The 26,356-nt window shown below is 42.6% G+C and overlaps 1 protein-coding gene across 1 annotated transcript in view; it reads right to left on the reverse strand.

The window, feature by feature from the left end:
* Window positions 1-26,356, reverse strand: part of zeb1a (zinc finger E-box binding homeobox 1a) — a 118,412-nt gene that overhangs the window by 15,934 nt on the left and 76,122 nt on the right. The window contains exons 3-5 of the mRNA XM_056292836.1: window positions 14,883-15,041; window positions 8,177-8,379; window positions 105-213 (exon numbers count right to left, since the gene is read on the reverse strand). Of these exons, the coding sequence (XP_056148811.1) occupies window positions 105-213; window positions 8,177-8,379; window positions 14,883-15,041 (471 nt within the window). The remainder of the gene's footprint in view (window positions 1-104; window positions 214-8,176; window positions 8,380-14,882; window positions 15,042-26,356) is intronic.

Here is a 26,356-nt window from a genome sequence, read left to right on the forward strand (position 1 = left end):
TTGTTGCTTTACCTCCAACCCCATATCACTAAGTGAATGATGGAGTGTATGTCAGAGAAATTTAGAAACTTTTGTCAAGACAAATGTCACCATGAGGAGCTTACCACTGTGAATGCGCAGGTGCTCTTTCAGATGGTGTTTGTATTTGAAGGCCTTGGCACACTCAGTACACTTGAACTTGCGGTTCCCTCCTGCCACTGGGGTAACGTGACGCTGGAGAAGACAAAACCAAGATGGCTATGGTGAGGAAGATGATAAACTGCACTGACATGTTTCTGATTGATGAGCTGGATGAAAAAAAAAAATTTTCACTGCTGGCAAGAATTCTTTCTGAAAAGGTTTTTATTTCTAAATATTAAGAAGGATGAATTTGCTTTTCCACACAAAACATAAAAATGCAGTAAAAAAAAAAAGGAATTGGATGAGACCTCATCAATACCAATTGTGGAACGCTGAAGAAAAGATTTGACCTTTTAATGAACCCAGAAAAGATAAGTGTTTAACTCAGCATCAGATTGGTCACATTAAAGGCTCACTGATTACTACCCACATGGAGCTGCAGTTTTTGCCAAAATCAGCACCAACAATTAAGTGCCTGCTGAATTCTGAAGGAATGTTAAATTAAACTGTATATAAGCCATCTAGAACACCAAATGTACTCATCAGGACAAGATCGATGCCGACATATGGTTCTCTCAGGCTGAGGGGATTCACTGGGGAAGCTGCCAACTCCTTAGTCCATCAATAATTGGAAGGGAGATCCTATGATTTAAGCCAAAACCACTGGAACGGCGTTACACGTGTTGCCCAGAAGCACCCAAGGGATATTTTGACTAAGTGTGGACAAGTGTTTCAGCTCATCTCTGACAGAAAGCCAGCAAACATCAACATAAGAAGCTGATACAAATAGACAGGAAATATCAAGCAGATAACAGGTGATGATACGCAATAAAATGTTTTTTTTGTGACGTAGATGGGTAAATGGATTACACATCACGCAACTGAGTTGCTGGGGTTGTAAGTCAGCCAAAGGGTGAAAACCTTAATCTTTTTGATTTTCCTGGCATGAATGCATTACTACGTCATTAAAGCAATAATGTGACTTCCAGAAGTCACCCTTTGTATATCTGTATGTATTAGAGGACACTCTAAACACACCTACATCTTCAAACATACACATTTTTTTGGTGACTATTAGTCAGTAAAAAACCCAGGGTTTTTCCCAGGGTTCACCTTCCAACCTTTAATATCGTACCTCACCCTTAAAGGACCAGTTCGCCAATTTTTAACCTTATCTTTAGCTATACAAATTTGGGATATAGTGTGAAAAACGTCTACAGTTGTTGCCAATGTTCTCTGTGTCTCTGGGTCATAGCTGCAAAGTCTGTTTCTTCTGGCACCAGTGTCATCATTTGACACGTCAGTGACATAGTTGGTGACAAGGAAGAACTATGGGCAAGTTCAGCTGAGATTTCTAGGCTCACCTCCGGGAGCATGCTCTAGATGCCACTCAAAAACAAAACTTCCTTGTTCTCTTTGCACATATTGCAAATGAGTATGTTTCCAGCAACGAAAATGGCATCCCAAAACATGAGTACAGAGGATCTTATGGAGTAGGATACATTTTACAGCATTTTGACTGACTTGGATATTCAACCGTATTTATCAAGCCAGAATATATGACCGAAGAAATGCAGTGGAGAGAGGACAAGGCTGCTGCTGCATAGCTTAGCAAGAGAATATGGCCGGCGGGGACCATCCAGAACCTCAGCTGCCGAGGCCAAACAGTGACTGGTGGAGCCATTGCTCAAATTTCCCTCCAATGCCAACAGAAACTGAATCATTCTGCTGCAATGATTTCAGCATGGGCAGTTTTTGTTGGATGCTGTTGCAAATGTGAACCCTGAGACAGCCCGTGTGTGAATTACTATTTATGAATGTTTTATTCCTCACCTGGACAGTGGTGTGCGGGATACTTTCTTCAAGATCCCAATAAACTGGAAAAGATCATGAAGACCAGCAGGGCCGGCAGATGACCATTGAGTGAGTATGCTATGTTTTGGCCAACAAAATAATAGCTATAGGCTAGTGTGGTGATACACAGCAACACTGGACAAGTTGTGTCCAGATGAACCGATTCAACTTTCTGTGATTTCCTTACCTGGATTACTCAGCATGCATAAAGACATGTTGGACAAGCAATTTTCTCAACACTTTTGTACTGATTGCCTGGCAACTTCTTGTTAGCCAGATAAATTCTATAGTATGTTTTCCCACTTCTCACTAAATCTCCTGTTGTAAGCACATTGCCCTATCATATGGGACAACAAGTTGCCCAGTGTATCGTCATCCTGAGGATATTTGTTGTCTTCACATAGGTAACTTGCAATTACAATGACCACCATGTTAACCCAGCCACTGAGGATGCACAAGCCAGTGCATCCTTAGTGCCGGTCCCAAGCCCGGACAAATGGGAAGGGTTGCATCAGGAAGGGCATCCAGCATAAAATCTTTGCCAAATCAAATATGCGGATCATAAATAAGACTTACATACCGGATCGGTCGAGGCCCGGGTTACCAACGACCGCCACCGGTACTGTTAACCAGCAGGGTGTCGGTGGAAACTATGCTACTGTTGGGCGAAGGAGAAGGAGAGGGGGAAAGCATGTCCAGAGGCAGCTAGAGAGGAGGAAGGGTAGGCATGTGGAGGTGAGAGTTGGAACTTTGAATGTTGGCACTATGACTGGTAAAGGGGGAGAGCTGGCTGACATGATGGAAAGAAGAAAGGTAGGCATACTGTGTGTGCAAGAGACCAGGTGGAAGGGGAGTAAGACCAGGAGTATCGGAGGTGGGTTCAAACTCTTCTACCATGGTGTGAATGGGAGGAGTAATGGGGTAGGGGTAATTCTGAAGGAAGAGTATGTCAAGAGCGTGCTAGAGGTGAAGAGAGTGTCAGACAGAGTGATGAGTATGAAGCTGGAAATTGAAGGTTTATTGCTGAATGTTATCAGCGCATATGCCCCGCAAGTTGGGTGTGAGATGGATGAAAAAGAAGAATTCTGGAGTGAGTTGGACGACAGGGTGGAGAGGGTACCCAAGGAGGAGAGAGTGGTGATTGGAGCGGACTTCAATGGACATGTTGGTGAAGGGAACAGAGGTGATGGGGAGGTAATGGGAAGGTATGGTGTCAAGGAGAGAAATGTGGAAGGACAGATGGTGGTCGATTTTGCAAAAAGGATGGAAATGGCTGTGGTGAATACATATTTCAAGAAGAGGGAGGAACACAGGGTGACATACAAGAGTGGAGGAAAGTGCACACAGGTGGACTATATCTTATGTAGAAGGCGCCATCTAAAAGGGATTGGAGACTGCAAGGTGGTGACAGGGGAGAACGTAGCTAGGCAGCATCGGATGGTGGTCTGTAGGATGACTTTGGAGACCAAGAAGAGGAAGCGAGTGAAGACACAGCCGAAGATCAAATGGTGGAAGTTGAAGAAGGAAGACTGTTGTGTGGAGTTCAGGCAGGAGTTAAGACAGGCACTGGGTGGTAGTGAAGAGTTGCCAGATGGCTGGACAACCACTGCAGAAATAGTGAGGGAGACAGCTAGGAAGGTACTTGGTGTGTCATCAGGACAGAGGAAGGAAGACTAGGAGACTTGGTGGTGGAATGAGGAAGTACAGCAAATTATACAGAGGAAAAGGTTGGCAAAGAAGAAGTGGGATAGTAAGAGAGATGAAGAAAGTAGACAGGAGTACAAGGAGATGCAGCGTAAAGCAAAGAGAGAGGTGGCAAAGGCAAAGGAAAAGGCGTATGGTGAGTTGCATGACAGATTAGACGCTAAGGAAGGAGAAAAGGACTTGTACTGATTGGCTAGACAGAGGGACCAAGCTGCAAAGGATGTGCAGCAAGTTGGGGCGATCAAGGATAGAGATGGAAATGTGCTGACAAGCGAGGAGAGTGTGCTAAGAAGGTGGAAGGAGTACTTTGAGGGGCTAATGAATGAAGAAAATGAGAGAGAGAGAAGGTTGGATGATGTGGGGATAGTGAATCAGGAAGTTCAGCGGATTAGCAAGGAGGAAGTGAGGGCAGCTATGAAGAGAATGAAGAGTGGAAAGGCAGTTGGTTCTGATGACATACCTGTGGAGGCATGGAGATGTTTAGGAGAGATGGCAGTGGAGTTTTTAACTAGATTGTTTAACACAATCTTGGAAAGTGAGAGGATGACTGAGGAGTGGAGAAGAAGCATACTGGTACCGATTTTCAAGAACAAGGGCGATGTGCAGAACTGTAACAACTACAGAGGTATAAAGTTGATCAGCCACAGCATGAAGATTTGGGAAAGAGTAATAGAAGCTAGGTTAAGAGGAGAGGTGAAGATCAGCGAGCAGCAGTATGGTTTCATGCCACGAAAGAGCACCACAGATGCGATGTTTTCTTTGAGAATGTTGATTGAGAAGTATAGAGAAGGCCAGAAAGAGTTGCATTGTGTCTTTGTAGATTTAGAGAAAGCTTATGACAGAGTGCCGAGAGAGGAGGTGTGGTATTGTATGAGGAAGTCAGGAGTTGCAGAGAAGTATGTAGGAGTGGTGCAGGATACGTATGAGGGAAGTGTGACAATGGTGAGGTGTGCGGTTGGAATGACAGATGGGTTCAAGGTGGAGGTCGGATTACATCAAGGATCGGCTCTGAGCCCTTTCTTGTTTGCAATGGTGATGGACAGGTTGACGGACAAGATCAGGCAGGAGTCTCCATGGACGATGATGTACGCGGATGACATTGTGATCTGTAGCGAGAGTAGGGTGCAGGTTGAGGAGAGCCTGGAGAGGTGGAGGTATGCACTGGAGAGAAGAGGAATGAAAGTCAGTAGGAGCAAGACGGAATACCTATGCGTGAATGAGAGAGAGGACAGTGGAATGGTCAGGATGCAAGGAGTGGAGGTGACAAAGGCATTTGAGTTTAAGTACTTGGGGTCAACTGTCCAAAGTAACGGGGAGTGCAGTAGAGAGGTGAAGAAGAGAGTGCAGGCAGGTTGGAGTGGGTGGAGAAGTGTGCCAGGAGTGATTTGCAACAGAAGGGTATCAGCAAGTGTTAAAAGGAAAGTTTACAAGATGGTTGTGAGACCAGCTATGTTATATGGTTTGGAGACAGTGGCACTGACGAAAAGACAGGAGGCGGAGCTGGAGGTGGCAGAGTTGAAGATGCTAAGATTTTCACTGGGAGTAACGAAGAAGGACAGGATTAGGAACGATTATATTAGAGGGACCGCTCAGGTTGGACGGTTTGGAGACAAAGCAAGAGAGGCAAGATTGAGATGGTTTGGACATGTGTGGAGGAGAGATGCTGAGTATATTGGGAGAAGGATGCTGAATATGGAGCTGCCAGGGAAGAGGAGAAGAGGAAGGCCAAAGAGGAGGTTTATGGATGTGGTGAGGGAAGACATGCAGGTGGCTGGTGTGACAGAGGAAGACGCAGAAGACAGGAAGAAATGGAAACAGATGATCCGCTGTGGCGACCCCTAACGGGAGCAGCCGAAAGTAGTAGTAGCTATGTTTTGGCCAACAAAATAATAGCTATAGGCTAGTTGTGTCCAGATGAACTGATTCAACTTTCTGTGATTTCCTTACCTGGATTACTCAGCATGCATAAAGACATGTTGGACAAGCAATTTTCTCAACACTTTTGTACTGATTGCCTGGCAACTTCTTGTTAGCCAGATAAATTCTATAGTATGTTTTCCCACTTCTCACTAAATCTCCTGTTGTAAGCACATTGCCCTATCATATGGGACAACAAGTTGCCCAGTGTATCGTCATCCTGAGGATATTTGTTGTCTTCACATACACTACCGTTCAAAAGTTTGGGATCACCCAAACAATTTTGTGTTTTCCATGAAAAGTCACACTTATTCACCACCATATGTTGTGAAATGAATAGAAAATAGAGTCAAGACATTGACAAGGTTAGAAATAATGATTTTTATTTGAAATAAGATTTTTTTTACATCAAACTTTGCTTTCGTTAAAGAATCCTCCATTTGCAGCAATTACAGCATTGCAGACCTTTGGCATTCTAGCTGTTAATTTGTTGAGGTAATCTGGAGAAATTGCACCCCACGCTTCCAGAAGCAGCTCCCACAAGTTGGATTGGTTGGATGGGCACTTCTTTGAGCAGATTGAGTTTCTGGAGCATCACATTTGTGGGGTCAATTAAACGCTCAAAATGGCCAGAAAAAGAGAACTTTCATCTGAAACTCGACAGTCTATTCTTGTTCTTAGAAATGAAGGCTATTCCATGCGAGAAATTGCTAAGAAATTGAAGATTTCCTACACCGGTGTGTACTACTCCCTTCAGAGGACAGCACAAACAGGCTCTAACCAGAGTAGAAAAAGAAGTGGGAGGCCGCGTTGCACAACTGAGCAAGAAGATAAGTACATTAGAGTCTCTAGTTTGAGAAACAGACGCCTCACAGGTCCCCAACTGGCATCTTCATTAAATAGTACCTGTTAGAGCCTGTTTGTGCTGTCCTCTGAAGGGAGTAGTACACACCGGTGTAGGAAATCTTCAATTTCTTAGCAATTTCTCGCATTGAATAGCCTTCATTTCTAAGAACAAGAATAGACTGTCGAGTTTCAGATGAAAGTTCTCTTTTTCTGGCCATTTTGAGCGTTTAATTGACCCCACAAATGTGATGCTCCAGAAACTCAATCTGCTCAAAGAAGTGCCCATCCAACCAATCCAACTTGTGGGAGCTGCTTCTGGAAGCGTGGGGTGCAATTTCTCCAGATTACCTCAACAAATTAACAGCTAGAATGCCAAAGGTCTGCAATGCTGTAATTGCTGCAAATGGAGGATTCTTTAACGAAAGCAAAGTTTGATGTAAAAAAAATCTTATTTCAAATAAAAATCATTATTTCTAACCTTGTCAATGTCTTGACTCTATTTTCTATTCATTTCACAACATATGGTGGTGAATAAGTGTGACTTTTCATGGAAAACACGAAATTGTTTGGGTGATCCCAAACTTTTGAACGGTAGTGTAGGTAACTTGCAATTACAATGACCACTATGTTAACAACCGAAACCAGAAAAGTTGCATAACAACCGAAACTGGCGATTTGCTTATGCACGCCAATTTCCCCACAGCGATCAATAATAAAGTATCTCAAAATTTGCATATGAAACCTGTGTTAGATGGCTGGTTTCGGTCGTTATGCAACTGTGCTGTTTATAAGGTTAGGAATACCCATAGTGAGACTGATGAATTCACTTTGATGACAGGGACCACGGCCCCTGCCTAGAGCTGTGCCCGAGGAGGAAACACGCAGGGCAGTCTGACAGGACGCATAATCGGGGCAGGCTTGGCTAACTGCTAGCCCATGCAAACCAGCAGTTCCGACAGTCATCCTGGCTGGCGTTTGTTGGACAGTGATTTTTTTTTTTTTTTGATATATGTGTTAGATGTGTTAGTTTGAATATGTGTTCTTGTAGTTCTTAAATGTGTTTTTGTCTGTATGTTGCACTGCTGTGGGCTGGGGTAAATGTTATTTCGTTCACTTCATGTGTGCAAGTACATGAGGTGAAATGACAAATAAAGTGTTCCTGTTCCTGATGAAACATTTTTCCCAATAAACTGTGTCCAGTTGAACTGATTCAACTTACTGGGAATAGCTGCCAACATTACTGTATATGATCAGTACTTGTACCTTCCTGATGAATGACCACCTTCTTTCCTGTCTTTTGCTCTCTGCAGATTATAGCGTCTGGCTACTTATTGATTTTTTTTTAAAAAAAAATTGGGGTTTTTTGAGTGGATGCTACAAGGGGAGAAACTTGGCAAAGGGAATGACATTGTCTTGCCAGCCTGTGTTGCACATCGCTTCAGAGCCAAATATCTTCCCACCAATGATCAGTGCAGAGGGCATGCTGAACGGGACGAAGCAACGGACAAGATTTAACGATGTGATATGCAAGCCTTTGTGTAATAACGCTGCTAAACTTCAATGCGGCTAACAATGAACACTTACCTTGAAATTTGTTGGGACTGATCTAGACTTTGTCTTGTCAAATTATGATGTGCAATATGCTAAACATTTATTTGAAAATTCAGCATCACATTTAAAAAACAGGCCTGTCTTACACCTGCGACATGACTGTGCCCCAGCTCTCTGTCAGTACCTGTTCCCGTGTGCCCCTGTGGTGGCTCATATGCCTCTCCAGCTGCGAGCGGTAGGTGAAGGTGTAGCTACAATGAGAGCAGCTGAAGTTATCCTCGCTGGTCTCATGACGGTACTTGATGTGCTCCTTCAATGAGGCGTTGCGCTTGTAGCCGCGAGAGCAGTAAGGGCAGGTGTGCAACTGGGAGAAGGTATCTGGCGTGCCTGGGTTAGAGAGGATTCGGATCAGTATGTACAGGAACAGAAACATTTATGGGTGAAGTCAAATGGTATCAGATCTAATGAAAATTAATTGACTTTGTGGGGTGTTTACTAAAACTCACAATATGATACAACGAACATTATATGGAACTCCTTATTAAGCTTTGACAACAGTTATTACCAACCCATGTCCAGGCATTAAGAATGTATCTACAAACCCCAATTCCAATGAAGTTGGGACACTGTGTAAAAGGAAAATAAAAACAGAATACAATGATTTGCAAATCCTTTTCGACCTATATTCAATTGAATGCATTACAAAGACAAGATATTTAATGTTCAAACTGATAAACTTTATTGGGGTTTTTTTTGCAAATATTCACTCATTTTGAATTTGATGCCTGCAACACGTCCCAAAAAAGCTGGGACAGGGGCATGTGTACCACTGTGTTACATCAACTTTCCTTTTAACAACACTCAATAAGCGTTTGGGAACTGAGGACACTAAGTGTTGAAGCTTTGTAGGTGGAATTCTTTCCCATTCTTGCTTGATGTACGACTTCAGTTGCTCAACAGTCCGGGGTCTCCGTTGTCGTATTTTGCGCTTCATAATGCACCACACATTTTCAGTGGGAGACAGGTCTGGACTGCAGGCAGGCCAGTCTAGTACCCGCACTCTTTTACTACGAAGCCACACTGTTGTAACACGTGCAGAATGTGGCTTGGCATTGTCTTGCTAAAATAAGCAGGGACGTCCCTGAAAAAGACGTCGCTTGGATGGCAGCATATGTTGCTCCAAAACCTGTATGTACTTTTCAGCATTAACGGTGCCTTCACAGATGTGCAAGTTACCCATGCCATGGGCACTAACACACACCCCCTCTTTAGCCCGGAAGACACAACGTCCATGATTTCCAAAAACAATCTGAAATGTGGGCTCATCAGACCACAGCACACTTTTCCACTCAGATGAGCTTGGGCCCAGAGAAGCCGGTGGCGTTTCTGGGTGTTGTTGATATATGGCTTTCGCTTTGCATGGTAGAGTTTTAACTTGCACTTGTAGATGTAGTGACGAACTGTGTTAACTGACGATGGTTTTCCGAAGTGTTCCTGAGCCCACGTGGTAATATCCTTTACAGAATGATGTCAGTTTTTAATGCAGTGCCGCCTGAGGGATCGAAGGTCACGGGCATTCAATGTTGGTTTTCGGCCTTGCCACTTACGTGCAGCGATTTCTCCGGATTCTCTGAATCTTTTGATGATATTATGGACTGTAGATGATGAAATCCCCAAATTCCTTGCAATTGTACATTGAGAAACGTTGTTCTTAAACTGTTGGACTATTTGCTCACGCAGTTGTTCACAAGGTGGTGAATCTCACCCCATCCTTGCTTGTGAAAGACTGAGCCTTTCGGGGATGCTCCTTTCATACCCAATCATGACACTCACCTGTTTCCAATTAACCTGTTCACCTGTGGAATGTTCCAAACAGGTGTTTTTTGAGCATTCCTCAACTTTCCCAGTCTTTTGTTGCCCCTGTCCCAGCTTCTTTGGAACGTGTTGCACGCATCAAATTCAAAATGAGTGAATATTTGCAAAAAACAATAAAGTTTATCAGTTTGAACATTAAATATCTTGTCTTTGTAGTGTATTCAATTGAATATAGGTCGAAAAGGATTTGGAAATCATTGTATTCTGTTTTTATTCACGTTTTACACAACGTCCCAACTTCATTGGAATTGGGGTTTGTATCAATGCATATTGTAGAGGACATCAGCCAATGCTATGGCAGGTCTAATGGCCCATATCACAGGTTACATTGTTCTCTAAACTACCTATATAAGCTTCTACAGAGCTGACAATGTGGGTGCAGGCAAGTTAATAAGGTTAACAAAAGGGCACCCTTCCTTTATGTCTTGCATGCTCAATAATCCAGGTAAGGAAATCACAGAACGTTGAATCAGTTCATCTGGACACGTTTATTTGGAGAAACATATCATCATCCATCTAAGTGACTTCTTCAGTCTCAACTGACTGCAGGTATCCCCACCCTCATAAACAGCACAGTTGCATAACGCCCGAAACCAACGATCGGGTTCATATACAAATTGCCGTGACCATTAACTAGTTACAATGACTATGTGTACTATTCACAGAGGATTTGGGAATAGTTGCACTCACAGTTGACTACGTTTACATGATGTTAGAAAAAGTCAATTTATTGTGTTAGTCCGACTAAAACTGGACTGTTAAAGTACATGTAAAAGTGTTAGTCCGACTGAAATTGTACTAAATCAAATTTCTTGAAGTCGGACTAACACACCTAGATAATGTGGTTGGGAATTGATTTATTCTGGCATGTATACGCTTCAATCGACCCCAAACTGGCCTAAGCATTCTGCACATGATCCATAGTTCCCGCAGCGGTCTTTCACCCGTATGTCAAACAGCGTAGTATCAACATGGCGAGTGCTAGAGCTTTCTGGACAGCGCTGTAAAGTCGTCCATGTTTTCACCATTCAACATGGAACCCGCTTGCTAACTTGTTTGTCGCTTGTTTGGTATGTGACACAATAGGTCAACCGGAAGAAGGTCCAATAGCAACCAGCTGAAAGGGGGCATATCGCACCAGGGTCAGACATACTTCCATCAATAAATTGATTCTTCCCCGGTTCTTGTATACTGGGACGACACATGGCCTAATCGAGCTATAACTGTGGCTCGACTTAACTGTGCATGTAAACGCAGTGACTGTAAGATGGCAACAGATGTACTCTTAGCCCCCCCCCCCCCCCCCCCCAGTTCAGGGGTGGTTGTTCCTGCTTCACATAAATGGCCTCTTTCACTCCCTGTTCAAATGCTGTGATTGCAAATCAGAAAGTTCAGTTCCGTTCATCTGGACACAACGATTATTGAGAGAAACATCATCTAAGTGACCTCTTGAGTCTAAACTGACTGCAGGTATCCCCACCCTTATAAACAATATAGTTGCATAATGACCGAACCAATGATCAGTTTCATATGCAAATAAGTGACCTTTAACTAGAGTTTCAATGGCCATGTGTACTATTCACAGAGGATTTGGGAATGTCTGCAATCATAGCATTGTAAGATGGCGACAGATGTACTCTTAGGCCCCACCCTCAGTACAGGGATGGTTGGCGCTAGAATACATTGTTCGGAGGGAGGTGGGAGGGAACTCCGCTGCACGTCATCAAATGCTCACAGCAGAATCACAGATTATGTTACTAGCTAGTTTAATGCTAACTTTATAGTTATTTAGCTGTGTGTTTTTTACAATCCATGTTGACATAGAGTTGGTTAGTAAAGGTGCGAGGGCCGAAGGCCCGAGCTGTGTCTAAGGAGCGAGGCCGCAGACTCGGGGGGGGGGGGGGGTCCTGGACGAGCGAACATGCACGAGGGCTGAAGGCCCGAGCTGCATCTAAGGTCAATCTACTTTTCCCGCTGTTCCTAAACTGAACTAGCCCTTACCCAATCATAAGATTGGTTGATTCCGCTGTGAGCATTTGATGACGTGCAGCGGAGTTCCCTCCCACCTCCCTCCGGACGATGCATTCTAGCACCAACCGTACAGGGATGGTCGTTCCCTCTTCACATAGATGGCCTCTTTAACTCTTTGTTCCAACCAGTGTTCCTGCCTATCAAGGAAGTGCACATCCTCATCCTTGAAAGAGGGGCCACTGGCCTGTAGATGGGTATAGACAATGGAGACCTGGCCTGATGTGTTAGCTCTTCTGTGTAGTGCCATCATCTTGGCCAGCGTCTGTTTAGTTTCCCGAATGTACAAGTCATGGCAATCCTCCTGGCTCTGAACAGCTGTATAGCCTAACACTATATTGCTCTGTTTGTGTTGGGGGACCCGATCCTTGAGGTGGACCAATTTCTGGCGCAGTGTGTTTTGGGGTTTGAAAGCAACTGAGACCCGGTGTTTGGAAAATATGCATCTCAACTTTTCCGACACTCCCGCCACATATGGAATCACTACTGGTTTACACTTAGGCAGCTGTTGTCCTTCTCTCTTCAATCGGCTGGTACCCTATTTGGCTGTATTCCTGGCTTTGACAAATGTCCAGTTAGGATAACCACACTTACAAAGAGCCTGCTTCATGTGGCATTTCTCACCTTCCCTGGCTGCTGTGTCGGTGGGGACGTTGTCAGCTCGGTGGTACAGTGTCCTGATGACTCCTAATTTCTGCTCCAGTGGATGGATAAGCGTACATCTGTCACCATCTTACAATGGTGTGATTGCAAACATTCCCAAATCCTCTGTGAATAGTACACATGGCCACTGAAATTCTAATTAATGATCACGCCTATTTGCATATGAAACTGATCGTTGGTTCGATCATTATGTAACTGTATTGTTTATAAGGGTCGGGATACCTGCAGTCAGTGTAGAAGAAGTCACTTAGATGAGTGATGAAAAGTTTCTCTCAATAAACGTGTCCAGATGAACTGATTCAACTTTCTTTGATTTTCTTACCTGGATCATTGAGCATGCATAGATATGTGATTGCAACTATTCCCCAATTTTCTGTGAATAGTACACATTGCCATTGTAAGTATAGTTAATAGTCACCACAATTTACATATGAAATCGACTGTTGGTTTGGTATTTATGCAACTGCACTGTTTATAAGTTTGGGGATACCTGCAGTCAGTTGGGACTGAAGAAGTCACTTAGATGAGTGATGAAAAGTTTCTCTAAATAAACGTTGTGTCCCGATGAACTGATTCAACTTTCTGTGATTTCCTTACCTGGATTATTGAGCATGCATCAAAACATTTTGACTCATTTCAGTGAGATTTGCCTTAAACTTGTACGTGAGTTATCCTAACTGGGCATTTGTCAAAGCCAGGAAGATGCCCAAAAAGTGCATCAACCGATCGAAGAGAGAAGGACAACAGCGGTCTAAGTGTAAACCAGTGGTGATTTCGTATCTGGCGGGAGTGTCGGAAAAGTTGAGACGCATATTTTCCAAACACTACGTCTCAGTTACTTTCAAAACCAGAAACACACTGCACCAGAAATTGGTCCACCCAAAGGATCAGGTTCCCTGGTACAAACAGCAATATAGTGTACGCAGGATTGCCATGACTTGTACACTGGGGAAACCAAACAGACACTGGTGAAGAGGATGGCACAACACAAAAGAGCTAACGCGTCAGGCCAGGACTCCGCAATCTACACCCATCTACAGGCCAGTGGCCACTCTTTCAAGGATGAGGATGTGCACATCCCTGATAGGGAGGAACGGTGATTTGAACAGGGAGGCCATCTTTGTTAAGAGGGAATGACCATCCCTGAACCGGGGATTAATTTTCACACCTATGCAGTACCTTAAGGAATAATAATAATAAAAAACCCTCTATTTTAGTAAAGAAAACAATTATGACAGGTGTGTTGTAATAAAAACGAGTGGTGTCCACTGATTAAATGCAGTCTTTCCGCACTGTGAAGAAGGAAAACCTAGATAGTCACAAAGTTTGTGATGAATGACAGGTTGTTTCTTCATGCAAAATAGATTTGAGGTTTAAAATTCAATTAAGATGCATTGATTTAGGGGTTTAATCACAATGACCCTTACGACAAGGGCAGTATACAGAATGTTAGGACAACACAAGGTTAAGAATAAGGCAAACAAATAACTCCAAAGTTCAAATAATCATGCCAATCAAAAATTGATAGGGCAAATAAAACAAGACACAGATTCCTCATTAGCAAATGTACTGATGGAAGTGGAAGTGCTGATGGTCATCACTAGCTATCCCTGATATGGAAGAAAAGATATGCAAAAATGTGTTAAAATGCATTGTAGCTGTTCAAGCACAAGAACAAGTAAATACTATGAATATAAACAAACAAGTGTTCAGCTGTGAGCGTGCATGGTAATTATTAACATCATCAAATTTATGTGCCTTGTGTGCAGATGTGCATTATTTGTAGGTCTGCGTAATTCTAAATTTAAGCTCTGGACTGACTTGTGCTCTACCAGAACTGCATCTGAGCACATTATGTTGGAGCGCGACCTCCCATAACCTCAGAAACATATGCCCTCATCACATGCGCATGAAGGACACAGGAGTGGGAGTAGTACCTGCATGCAGAATTATGAGCAGCTGCCAATGTTTGTATGAGTGTTAGCTGTAAAAGAACATTATATACAGTGTAAGGCTTAACAAAGTAGAATCTGTTCCTTATTTGCCCATTGCTACAGGTTCTGCTGAGTATGAATTAATCTTTTAATTATGTAATTTCACTGTAAAGATGAACAGATGAGGTACCATCTGGGTGGTGTGAGAGATGGTGGTGGCTGTTAGGAATTATGAGCCATAGGGGCAAACTGCCCTGCTGCAATGCTATTTCTTACACTATTACAATGCCTGTTCAAAGGGGCCACTTTATTGGCTGGTGCCTGTGCACCCCCAGCCCAAACCTCCCACCCTCACTGGCAGTGCCCCTGTTGTTTCCCCAAGTGTTGTACCGTTTTCGTCAGCCACCCCTGTCTCCAGTGTGCTCTGCTCCTCCTCGGGGGCCTCAGGGTAGATGATGGCCGTGTCTCCTTGTTGAAGAATCTCCTCCACAAGGGCACTCTTTACCTCCTCTTCCTCCTCATCTTCTTCTGAGGCCGCTTCCCCCTTCACTGCAACCACATAACACATACACAAACACACAGAGTTCAAGACCCTTCAACAGAAATCATCTGCCCTATACCAAAGACTTGCTCTGGGTGCTGCACTGTAGGTAACCCTGCACTCTAATTCTCTTTATTTACCTCTATTTTTCAGGCCTTTAGGTTAAATAACAAGTTGAAAAAACACATGATGGTTCAAACGGGAAAGGCCCTTCATGTATTCAAAATGTGGTAAATGTTTTACAATTAAGTCTTCAATTTAGCAAATGTATATAGTCAAAGTTCTATTGACTTATTTCAGAATTGAATATTCATATTATTTCTGAATAACTAATACAATACCAGCCTCTCTTAGCTTAATATTACTCTCTTTAATTATTGACTGAATATTAACTAAATATGAATAAAATCTACTTCCTTGACTGAAATCAAACCCATGAACTTTAGTCATACTGCATTCACTAGTCAAGTCAATTTTATTTGTATAGCCCAATATCACAAATTACAAATTTGCCTCAAGGGGCTTTACAGCAACGCAACATCCTGTCCTTAGACCCTCACATCGGATAAGGAACAACTCCCAAGTAGCGTTATGGTGTCTAACAGCTAAAATGTGATTCCGTAAACATAAGAATGCCACGGATAGAGATATAAAGATTAAACTGAAAATAAATGGACCTCAATGCTGTTAAAATAAGATGAAATGAAGGGGCCACGTCTTCATTTAATGAGGTCAGCTGCAGTGGGACAGCCCACCACTAGAGGGCAACTCTGTGGCTTTTCATCGTTAACTATGACAACAGCGTTCCATTCATGAACCCACATAGTATCCACTGTCAAAGTACAGCGTCAATTGAGATTTTCAAGCAAGAAAGTCACAGGAAATGGATAAATGATACGTTTTATAATATCCAAGCAAGGAAATATGAAAAAAAATAATAATAATAAGAATGATAATAATGATATAATGATCAGGAACTAAAATTGTACAGCAGGCTCTGCAAGGGTAGTGTCATCATCCCAAGGGTCAAAACGTTTTCTCAACCAACAGTTGACATTTAACTCCTAAAACAAACACTTGGAAATCACCAAATTTGGGAAAAGGTGATTTCAACTGAAAACGGCTGCAAGGCATTCAAGCAGCCACAGTGAGGGTGACTGGACAGCTGAACCCCCACACTTACCTCTCTTTCACTTCTTGTCCTCTTTTTACCCCAAGGTTGGGCTACAACAGAGCCTGCCATTCATCCTTCTACAGTACACTATGTGCTGGCTATGGTAGCTAACTCACCGCGGCTCCGCCATACATCACTATTTAACGTTTCTTCAGGAATTACAACATGTTTTACCTGTTTTATAATCTCCTAATCTCAAATGCTGTGGGATCAGTTGAGCTGTCTTGATATAATCTGTAAACTGTAATCTGGTCCACTCAGAACACCTGATTTACCGTGGAAAAGAAAATCGTGTGTCCCTATTTAACCTCGATGGAATCATGTGATGAGAAATAATACTCTGATTTAACAGTCAAGAGGAATGTAAATTGGATATCAACACGTACAGCTGTACTACCACCTGTGTTCAAGCACTTCCTCTAACACAGGATTATACAGACATAAAAACACAAGCACATATGTACAAAAACACCCACACATTCACTCATGCAGTATTTGAAAGTGTGACAACATAGCATTTCTCCAGAAGCACAGTATGCAGTTTTGTTTTGCTGTGACCTACGAGGTAAATAAAAACTGAAGTAAGCTCTTCCTTGAAAGGCCTATCATACTTCACAATACTTGCGAAGAGCAGCAGCGAGAGCTGATAGGTGGAGAATTGGAGCACACATTACTGATACATTTACATTTACATATCAAATCCAATCAAATCAATTTTATTTGTATAGCCCAATATCACAAATTACAAATTTGCCTCAGTGGGCTTAACAGCAACACAACATCCTGTCCTTAGACCCTCTCATCGGATAAGGAACAACTCCCTAAAAAAAAAAACTTTAACAGGGAGAAAAAATAGGAAGAAACCTCAGGGAGAGCAACAGGGGAGTGAGCTACATGCTAAGCATTTAGCAGATGCTCTCATGCCGATCAACTTGCAACAATTCAGATCAGCCGGTGGCCTGTAATGTCATTATCAATGTCAATTTCACAGTCGGTTGTTTGTGTTGAACCCAACTGCATATACAAGTGAAGAAGTATCTTATCTGAGTGCATGTGGCATGGCAAGTGGAAGTGTAGAGAAGTATATTCCATACAAGCATAGCTTTGTTGAGTCTGGTAAGAATGGGTTTGGGGGAAGGTGGCTCCAGGACACTGGAATGCACCGCTGATCTTTCTTGTGGTGTCGCAGGATTAACCCAACAAAACATCAGTGAGGGAAGGTGTCCACTTGATTAACCCCAATGACATGCTTGTGTCTCAGATTTAACTCTCTAACAGCTGGTTTGGGTAAATTAGTAATTGATGTTGTCTGTGAAATGAGCCACAAGATTCATGATGGCATAGCCTGATGTCTTCTATGGTAGGAACTGCCAGATAAGTACATTTGGACAGAGCATAGATTAAATTAATAATTTAGCTCATTGTATGAATGTATGATGCTTACTTCTGAAAATGGCACACAAGAGCTGTAAAGTCATGGACAATGGTCCAGAGATTACCTGATACCTGATTTTTGGAAATAACTTGTTCAATATCATGGTCAAGGTAACAAAAATGGTCAATTTTTTTTTCTAACAATCTAACTTTACCAAGAATTATTTGATCCAATTCAAAATCACACCACAATACTCAACTTTCTATCTCAGAGATAAATTAATTTCCATTGTTATCATGAGAAATACATTGTTTTGAAAATTGATAGTGATTAAAGTTCAGGGGTGGGTTTGTTCTGCCATTTTTTATTTATGCAACTGGTTGTATGATTGCTTTTTTCCCTCTGGATGAAAGACATATTTTAGGATGCATGGGTGCATTTAGATAAATTATTAATAAAAAGTGCCATTGTGGTACCTTATCACAAATTGCAGTATACTGTAATGCTGACCCATTTTTTCCTTTTCCCACCTATGTACACCTTCACCACAGTTTAGAAAAAAAATCCCTGGTTGCATTAACTAGTTCATGCCACAGCCTATAATGGATTGCTTGCATTCATTGCACTGGGACTTAGTTAACTCAAGTGTGTTGCACAGTGTTAGCATCCATCCAGCTTTTCCTATGTACAAATACACATCTCCGAGCCATTTTGCAAGACAGGTTTTCCAATGCTAAATGTTGTAAGTGCAGACCTTTCAAATGGCATAGCTTTGTCGGTCAGTAACTTCATCAGTATGGTGTGTACAAATCCTTTTGATTTTACTCAGGGATCTGCCTGCAAGCTTCTGAAAACAAACATTTCCATCTAATAGCATATTGTTGCAAAGCATAAAGCAGCTGGATAGCTCAGTAGGTAAGAATGCTGGCTTCTTGCCAGAGATTGAGGGTTCAAACCCTGGTTGGGATGAATCTCCAGTAAGAGTCTGTGGCCTAAACTCCTAATAATGTACAAGCCAACTACCTCTCAGATGTACATCACTTTGGATAAAAGCATCTGCTAAATGAATTATAATTGTCGCTCATGGTGGAAACTAGGCTCAATGTAACATGTCGAAATATGCAGTTTGAGGACAGTTGAGTAAATAATATTATGCTTTGACAGCCAAGCGTTTGGAGTTAAACTGAACATGGTGATTAATTTGCATTAATTTCATTATAATGATTTCAAAATTAATCAAAAATGTGTTAAAGTTCACACACCTATTTATGATATAAGTATAATAATTATACTCTCATTGATATAAATGGTTATACAAGCTGAAGCTCAAGTATCCGACTAATAAGTAAGTGCTTTATTCAGTTTGAAACAAAGATTGATGTGAGCTGGCAGGGAAATGGAGCCATTTCCAGCGTTACCATGGTGATTAAGTGCTTTAAATAGAGGCAGGACCTGTGCCAGCGGGCCACGCCTCTTCCTGCCGAATCTCCAGAGAGACAGGTGCAGCTTGAGAGAACGATGTTTGCCTGTGTGTGTGTGTGTGTGTGTGTGTGTGTGTGTGTACACACACATGTGCTAGGCAGCTGGTTCTGAAGACCTGGAACCGTCTAGAACCATCGTAAAGAGAGGAGGAGTTTATGCTGAACAATGTGTGTGTGTGTGTGTGTGTGTGTGTTCACCTCAGAAAAAAGAGGGGGAGGCTCATGTTTTAACGCAGAGATCTGCACTTCCCATGATCTCATCTATCAGCTTTCCAAAATCCCCCCCCCTCTAACTAACCCACCCCCTTCACACTCCTCTACCTCTCGCTCTCTTTCAAAACCTCTACCCATTCTGTCCTTCTATTACTCAACATTACTCTTTTTCTCTACACCTCCCTCCATCTCTCCCTCTAGCTACCTAGCTAGCTATCCCTAAACCTCATTCTTCCTCTACTTCCACCTTTTTTTCCCTTTCCCGCCAACCATCCCTCTCACTTTCTCGACCTCTCTACACCTCTCCCATAATTTCTCTCCATCTCTCACCCACTACTCTTCGATGTATCACTCCCTCATTGTTCTTTAGCTCTCTCTGTTACTCTGTCTGATAGACCTCTATGCATATTTTCCACCAAAATCTAGTTACACTGAGTACCTCATATATGCCACGTAGTAATGATGAAGAGGATCCTGAAACACTCCCACACACTCCCCCACCACAGACACATGTAAAATACCAGAATGGAATGAAAACAGGAAATCATAGTGTGTATGAACACACACACACACACACACACACACACACACACACACACACACACACACACACACACACACACAGGCGTATAAACACATTTATGAGCATGTACATGCCCTCTTGTCTCGCAGACGTGGATGCCCAAACACACACACATACATATAACCAAATATCCACAAAGGCACACAAACACCCACCACTGTGTGCCAACACCTTCCCAGAAGCTGTTGCTCTGTGTCTGTAGATAATATATAACCCAGGGTGGACGGAAATGGCAGTGAGGACCAGACTGCAGGGGGAGCAACAGCTACTAATCTCAGTCTCACTGGAGAGAAAATTCCCCACAATCTGTTCTCAGGCTCTCCTTTCTCCATATAGTGAAGAGCCAGAAACAGTAAAATGGGGGGGGGGGATAAATAAATAAATAAAAACATTCAGGGGTTGTTTGGCCAAGGAATTGATTGTTGACGTGAATAAAATGTATCTGTGTGTATTCATGCGGGTGTCAACAGGCACGAGTTGTTCTCCTTGCACGTGTGTCGATGTGAAAATGTAAATATTCAGGACAAATCTTCAACTATGTACACTGGGTTCCTGGTGTCTCATACCAGATCATGGTATACCGTGTGAATCCAGGTCTGATCGCAACATCCTGAATTAGATCCCCGCTCAGAGTTACTGCTGAGTGTCTATACTTCTCCCTCCAACCTATACTTCCTAAACCTATACTGCCTAAAAGCATAATTCTTCTCCTGGTTGGGGGCATCCATTCATTCTCTATACCCGTTTAATTCAAGTCAGGGATGCAGAGGAGCATTTACCGGCATGCATTGGGTGCAAGGCGAAAAAGAAATTTCACAGGGGTGAAAGCAGATCACCCGATAAAGAAAACGTTGAGAGGAAGCAACAGATATGAGTATGAGAAAAACAAACACAAGCGTGATAAAAGGAAGAAGAAAGAAAGACGGAGGGAGACGAGAGAGAGACCCAGATAGATGGAGAGGGAGACAAAAGACTGAGAGAGGTAGGGGAGAGGGAGAGGAAAGTGAAAGAGAAGAGATGGGGGGGGGGGGATAAGTGGCGAGACAGCAAGAAAGATAAAATAGAGAGGGAGAAAGTGGTACTCCAAGGCTCACACCATGTAAGGCTTTATCCAACAGTAATGAAAAAGCCTTGAGTGCCGTTTCCCCAAGCTTTTTAACCGTCTCTATGGTTTTAGTACTTGGCTGTAACTAAATGCGGCTGATGTGAAGCAGGAAGCTTGCATAGGACAAGCTTTTTGTCAGAGAATTGAGAGATTAGAAGCACTGCCAAAATTTGTGAAAGCCCAAGCAGAAATCTATACTCAACGCCCACTGCTGTTAAATGAAAATTTAGCTACGCTTTTGCTGGTTTGATTTTGCAGTAGCAACATTCTCTTGTGTGTGTAGTTTGTATGTTTTCTCTGCGCTAATTTGGGTTTACTTTGGCTACTCTTGCTTTCCTCCCACACTCAAAAGACAAGCATGATATGTAAGCAGCAATGCTACTGCGATAACACATCACCAGTAGCAGTAGGTTAAAAATAACCTGTCAAAATGCTCTGAGGTGTGAATGTGATTAAAGATGAGTCTGCGTGGCCCTCTGAACTGGTGACCTGTCTGGGGAGTCTGCATGCCTTCCACCCAACGGTCAACATCAGCTCCCTGAATTGGATGAAATGGGTATAGAGAATGAATATTGTGTCAGCTTACATACACGTGTGTCCAGTCAAGCCAACTCAAATTTATTTCAAAAGCATATTTAACATAAAATGCTATTGACCACAGCACTAAACACCATTAACCATGGGAAACAAAAGTTTGGAAAGAAAGAATAATGCAAATGATGACATGGACTTTCAACGGGGATTGAAAAGAATCAATAGTGGGGGCAGTTTCAATAGTCAAGTCAAGTCAATTTTATTTGTATAGCCCATTATCACAAATTACGAATTTGCCTCAGTGGGCTTAACAGCAATACAACATCCGGTCCTTAGACCCTCACATCAGATAAGGAACAACTCCCTAAAAAAATACAGACGTAGTTTAGTCCACAGCCTCGGGGCAGCATTAGCAATTGTAGTCACCCTGAAGCTTTAACTGAGAGTGTGGAATAGACAGCAGCGATTGGATGGGGGATCCAAGTGGCCCAGAGGTGGGATGGGAGCACAAGAGGTCTGCAACAAAGGAAGGGACCAATCCATAAAATGGCTTTAAACCAAACAGTAAAACCTTGAAATAATTTCTAAAGCCGAGTAGAAATCGGTGAAGACAGGTTAGCATGGGAGTTATATCGTCCCTCTTTCTGAATCCAGTCAGCAGCGTTTCTAACCACTTGCAGGCAAGGTAGGCCTGACTGGTTAACACCTGTGTAAAGGAAATTGTAGTAATCCAAATGCAAAAGAAATGATGACGTGTATAATTATTTCCAGATCATGAAATGAGGGGACTGCTTAGAGTTTTTCAATGGTTCTGAGATGAAAAAAAGCTGTCTTTAACAACAGAGTTAATTTGTTTATCGAACCTACGGGCTGAATTGAAAATCATTTCAAGGTTTTTGGCCTGAGTTTTAATATGTGGGGCCAGGGGACCTGGGTTTTTAGAAATGTTAGCCATAGATTCGGGGGGGGGGGGGGGGGGGGACAATAACTTCAGTCACATTTTCGTCACTTTTTTTTTTTAACCATCAGGTACTTGACGTCCTAAAAGCAACTAAAAATGTTCTTTAAAGCACATTGGCCACTGCAATAAAGCAGGAGATAGAGCTAAGTATTGTCAGCCTAACAGTGGATGGGAATGTCATGCTTATGCATCATAGAACTGAGTGGATGCATAAAGAGAGTGGGCCCTATAACGGCCCCATGGTGACATCGGGCTCTGCCCCATGATAGGGGCAGAGCAGGAAAACAGGTGTTAATGCTAACCGAAATAGTTCTTTTCATACAATAGGAGGTAAACCACTCAAGGGCTGTGTCCTGAATGCCTACTCCAAGTCTAAGGCCAGTAAAAACATTAGGATCAACCTTATCAAAAGCAATGCTTAGGTTCAGCAGGATTAAAATAGCGCGATTTGTCAGAATGAGGGGCAACAATAAGTCAGGGGACTTATCTTCAGGAGAGCTGATTCTGTGCTGCGTAGAGCTCTAAAACCAAACGGGAACTTTTCAAAGACGCATTTTTGGTTTAAAAACTATACAAGATGAGGAAGGCCAACTTTTTTTTAAGTATTTTGGATGAGAATAGGAGCTTGGTGATGGGTTGGGGTCAAGGTTGGACTTTTTGAGGAGGGTCTGAACCATTGTGTGTTCAAAACAGCATGGGACAACGCCTGTAAGTTGTGTGTGTGTGTGTGTGTGTGTGTGTGTGCGTGCGTGCGTGCGTGCGCACACGCGCATGCGCATAGGCAGACTTGCATCCAAGGCTGAGAAGAGCATGGAGTAATTAATCTGATCAAAGAAAACATGTACACACATACATATTAAAACACACACACACACACACACACACACACACACACAGACACACACAGCTAACATTGATATAGACTGGCTTGGAATGAGAGCTACACTATACAGTTAGGTCCCTAAGTATTTGGACAGTGACACAAAATTTGTAATTTTGCCCCTGTACACCACCACAGTGGATTTGAAATGAAGTAACCAATATGTGACTGAAGTGTGGACTTTAAGGGGAATTTAAGGGGTTGGATAAAAATATTGCATTAACTATTCAGGAATTACAGCCAGTTTTATATATGGTCACCCCATTTCCAGAGGATCAAAAGTAATTGGACACTTGACTAACAAGTGGTTTCATGGGCAAGTAAGACCTTTTCCATCATTATTCCATGATGAATTAAGCAGATAAAAGGTCTGGAGTTCATTCCCAGTATTTACATTTGGTAGCTGTTCATCAGAACTCTCAACACGAAGTCCATAGAGGTGTCAATACAAGTGAAGGAGGCCATCATTAGGCTGAAAAAGCAAAGGAAATCTATCAGATGGATAGTAAACACTTCAGGAGTGGCCAAATCAACATTTCGGTACATTCTTAAAAGGAAAGAATGCACTGGCAAGCTCAGCAACACCAAAAGGCTTGGAAGACCACGGGACACATCTACAGTGGATGATGGCAGAATTCTTTCCCTGGTGAAGACAAACACATTCTCATCATCTAGTGAAGTCAGAAACACTCTTGAGAGGTAGGGATATCATTGTCCAAGTCTACAATCAAGACACGCCTGCATGAAAATAAATACAGAGGGTTTATGACAAGGTGAAAACCACTGGTGTCACTTAAGAACAGGAAGGCCAGATTAGACTGTGTTTAAAAGCATCTAAAAACCTACTCAGTTCTGGAACAAAGTTCTTTGGGCAGATGAAGCAATGATTAACTTGTACCAGAAGGATGGGAAGAGGAAAAGTGTGGAGAACAAAGGGAACAGCTCATGATTCTCAGCATACCAAATCATCTGTCAAACATGGTGGAGGTAGTGTTATGAAATGGGCATGTATGGTTGCCAATGGAACTTGGTCATTGGTGTTTATTGATGATGTGACTACTGACAGAAGCAGCAGGATGGATTGTGATGTTTATAAGGATATACCATTTTCTCAGATTTAGCCAAATGTCACAAAACCGAGAAGACGGCACTTCACACTGCAGATAGATAATGACACAAAACAAGCTGAGAAAGCAACCCAAGAGTCTCTCAAGGCAGAAAAGTGGAATATTCATCAGTGACCAAGTCAGTCACCTCACCTCAACCCAATTGAGCATGCTTTTCACTTGCTGAAGATCAAACTAATAGCCAAAAGACCCACAAACAAACAGCAACTGAAGGCAGCTGCCATTAAGTCTTGGAAGAACATTTCAAAGGAGGAAACTCAGAAATTGAAGATGTCGATGGGTTCCAGACTTCAGGCTGTCATTGACTGCAAAGGACTTTCCTCCAAACATTAAATATAATTGTTATAATAATGGTTATGTTTGTTTGTCCAATTACTTTTGAGCCTCTGAAAATGGGGTGACCCTGTATATCCATGGCTGTAACTCCTGAACAGTTAATGCCATATTTTTATCCAACCCCTTAAATTAAAGCTGAAAGTCTACTCTTCAATCACATCTCAAATACTTCATGTCAAATCCACTGTGGTGGTGTACAGGGGCAAAATTACAAATATCATGTAACTGTCCAAACACTTATGGACCTAACTGTACATATATGGGCAACAGCAACAAAGTACGCTGGGGTTTTTTTTATTTCCAAATACTGCAAGCAGTAGCTCTTACCAGCGTAGTAAAGAGGGCACTACACACTCACATGCACGGACACACACACACACACACTATATTTCTTAGCATTTTATAATTGTCAACCTCTGAAAGTGTTTATTTGTGTTAGTTTATTTGTGTTACTACTTTAAATTTCTATTACATTTTACCTCCAATAAGTGCAACATAAAGTAAATGGGCTCAAACGGAGGACATGAAGCTAATTGCAGCACTAACGGACACACACACACACACACACACACACACACACACACACACACACACACACACACACACACACACACACACACACACATTTTTTTGTCATCCTCTAACAATCTCCAAAAAGGAGTACCCTTTTTCTTTCTACCCTCAATGCGGAAATCAGAGTCCAGGGTCAACTACAGAACAGAGGCCCTGGATTTGGCAGGGTGTCAGTGGGTCTCAAGGCAGATCCCTTCTAACGTGGGGCAAAGCTTCAACCTGACTCTCAAAACCTGGTGGCCAAACAAGGCTAGCAGGGATATGTTCAGAAGATTATGTACCAATGCCTATACGTGTTTAACAGACATAACAGCTCATAGCCTTTATATTTCCATACTTATCTATTTCCTATTCTCAATCTTATATCGTTATAATTGATTATTCTGCTATAGATAAGGGTGGCCTTGGTTTAGTTTACAAATAGATTAGGTGATGTTTATCAAATACACAAACTGGCCACAGTAGTAACCTATAGCTGCATAAAGAGAGTGTCCACTGAATTTGAAATATCCATCCATCCATTGTCTGAACTGCTTATCCTGCTCTCAGGGATGCTGGAGCCTATCCCAGCAGTCATTGGGCAGCAGGTGGGGAGACACCCTGGACAGGCCGCCAGGCCATCACAGGGCTGACACACACACACACACACACACACACACACACACACACACACACACACACACACACACACACACACACACAATTAAGTATGGCTGATTCACCTGACTTACATGTCTTTGGACTGTGGGAGGAAACCGGAGCACCCGCAGGAAACCCACGCAGGCATGGGGAGAACATGCAAACTCCACACAGAGAACGACCTGGGATGACCCACCAAGGCTGGACTACCCGGGGCTTGAACCCAGGACCTTCTTGCTGTGAGGTGGCTGCGCTAACCACTGCGCCACCATGCCGCCGAATGTGAAATATGAAACGTGAAAAATGTCCATTGTGTGTAGAAATGCAGTGAATGGTATATGT

Source organism: Lampris incognitus, chromosome 14 (assembly GCF_029633865.1).
Source record: "Lampris incognitus isolate fLamInc1 chromosome 14, fLamInc1.hap2, whole genome shotgun sequence".
Taxonomy (NCBI): Eukaryota; Metazoa; Chordata; class Actinopteri; order Lampriformes; family Lampridae; genus Lampris; species Lampris incognitus.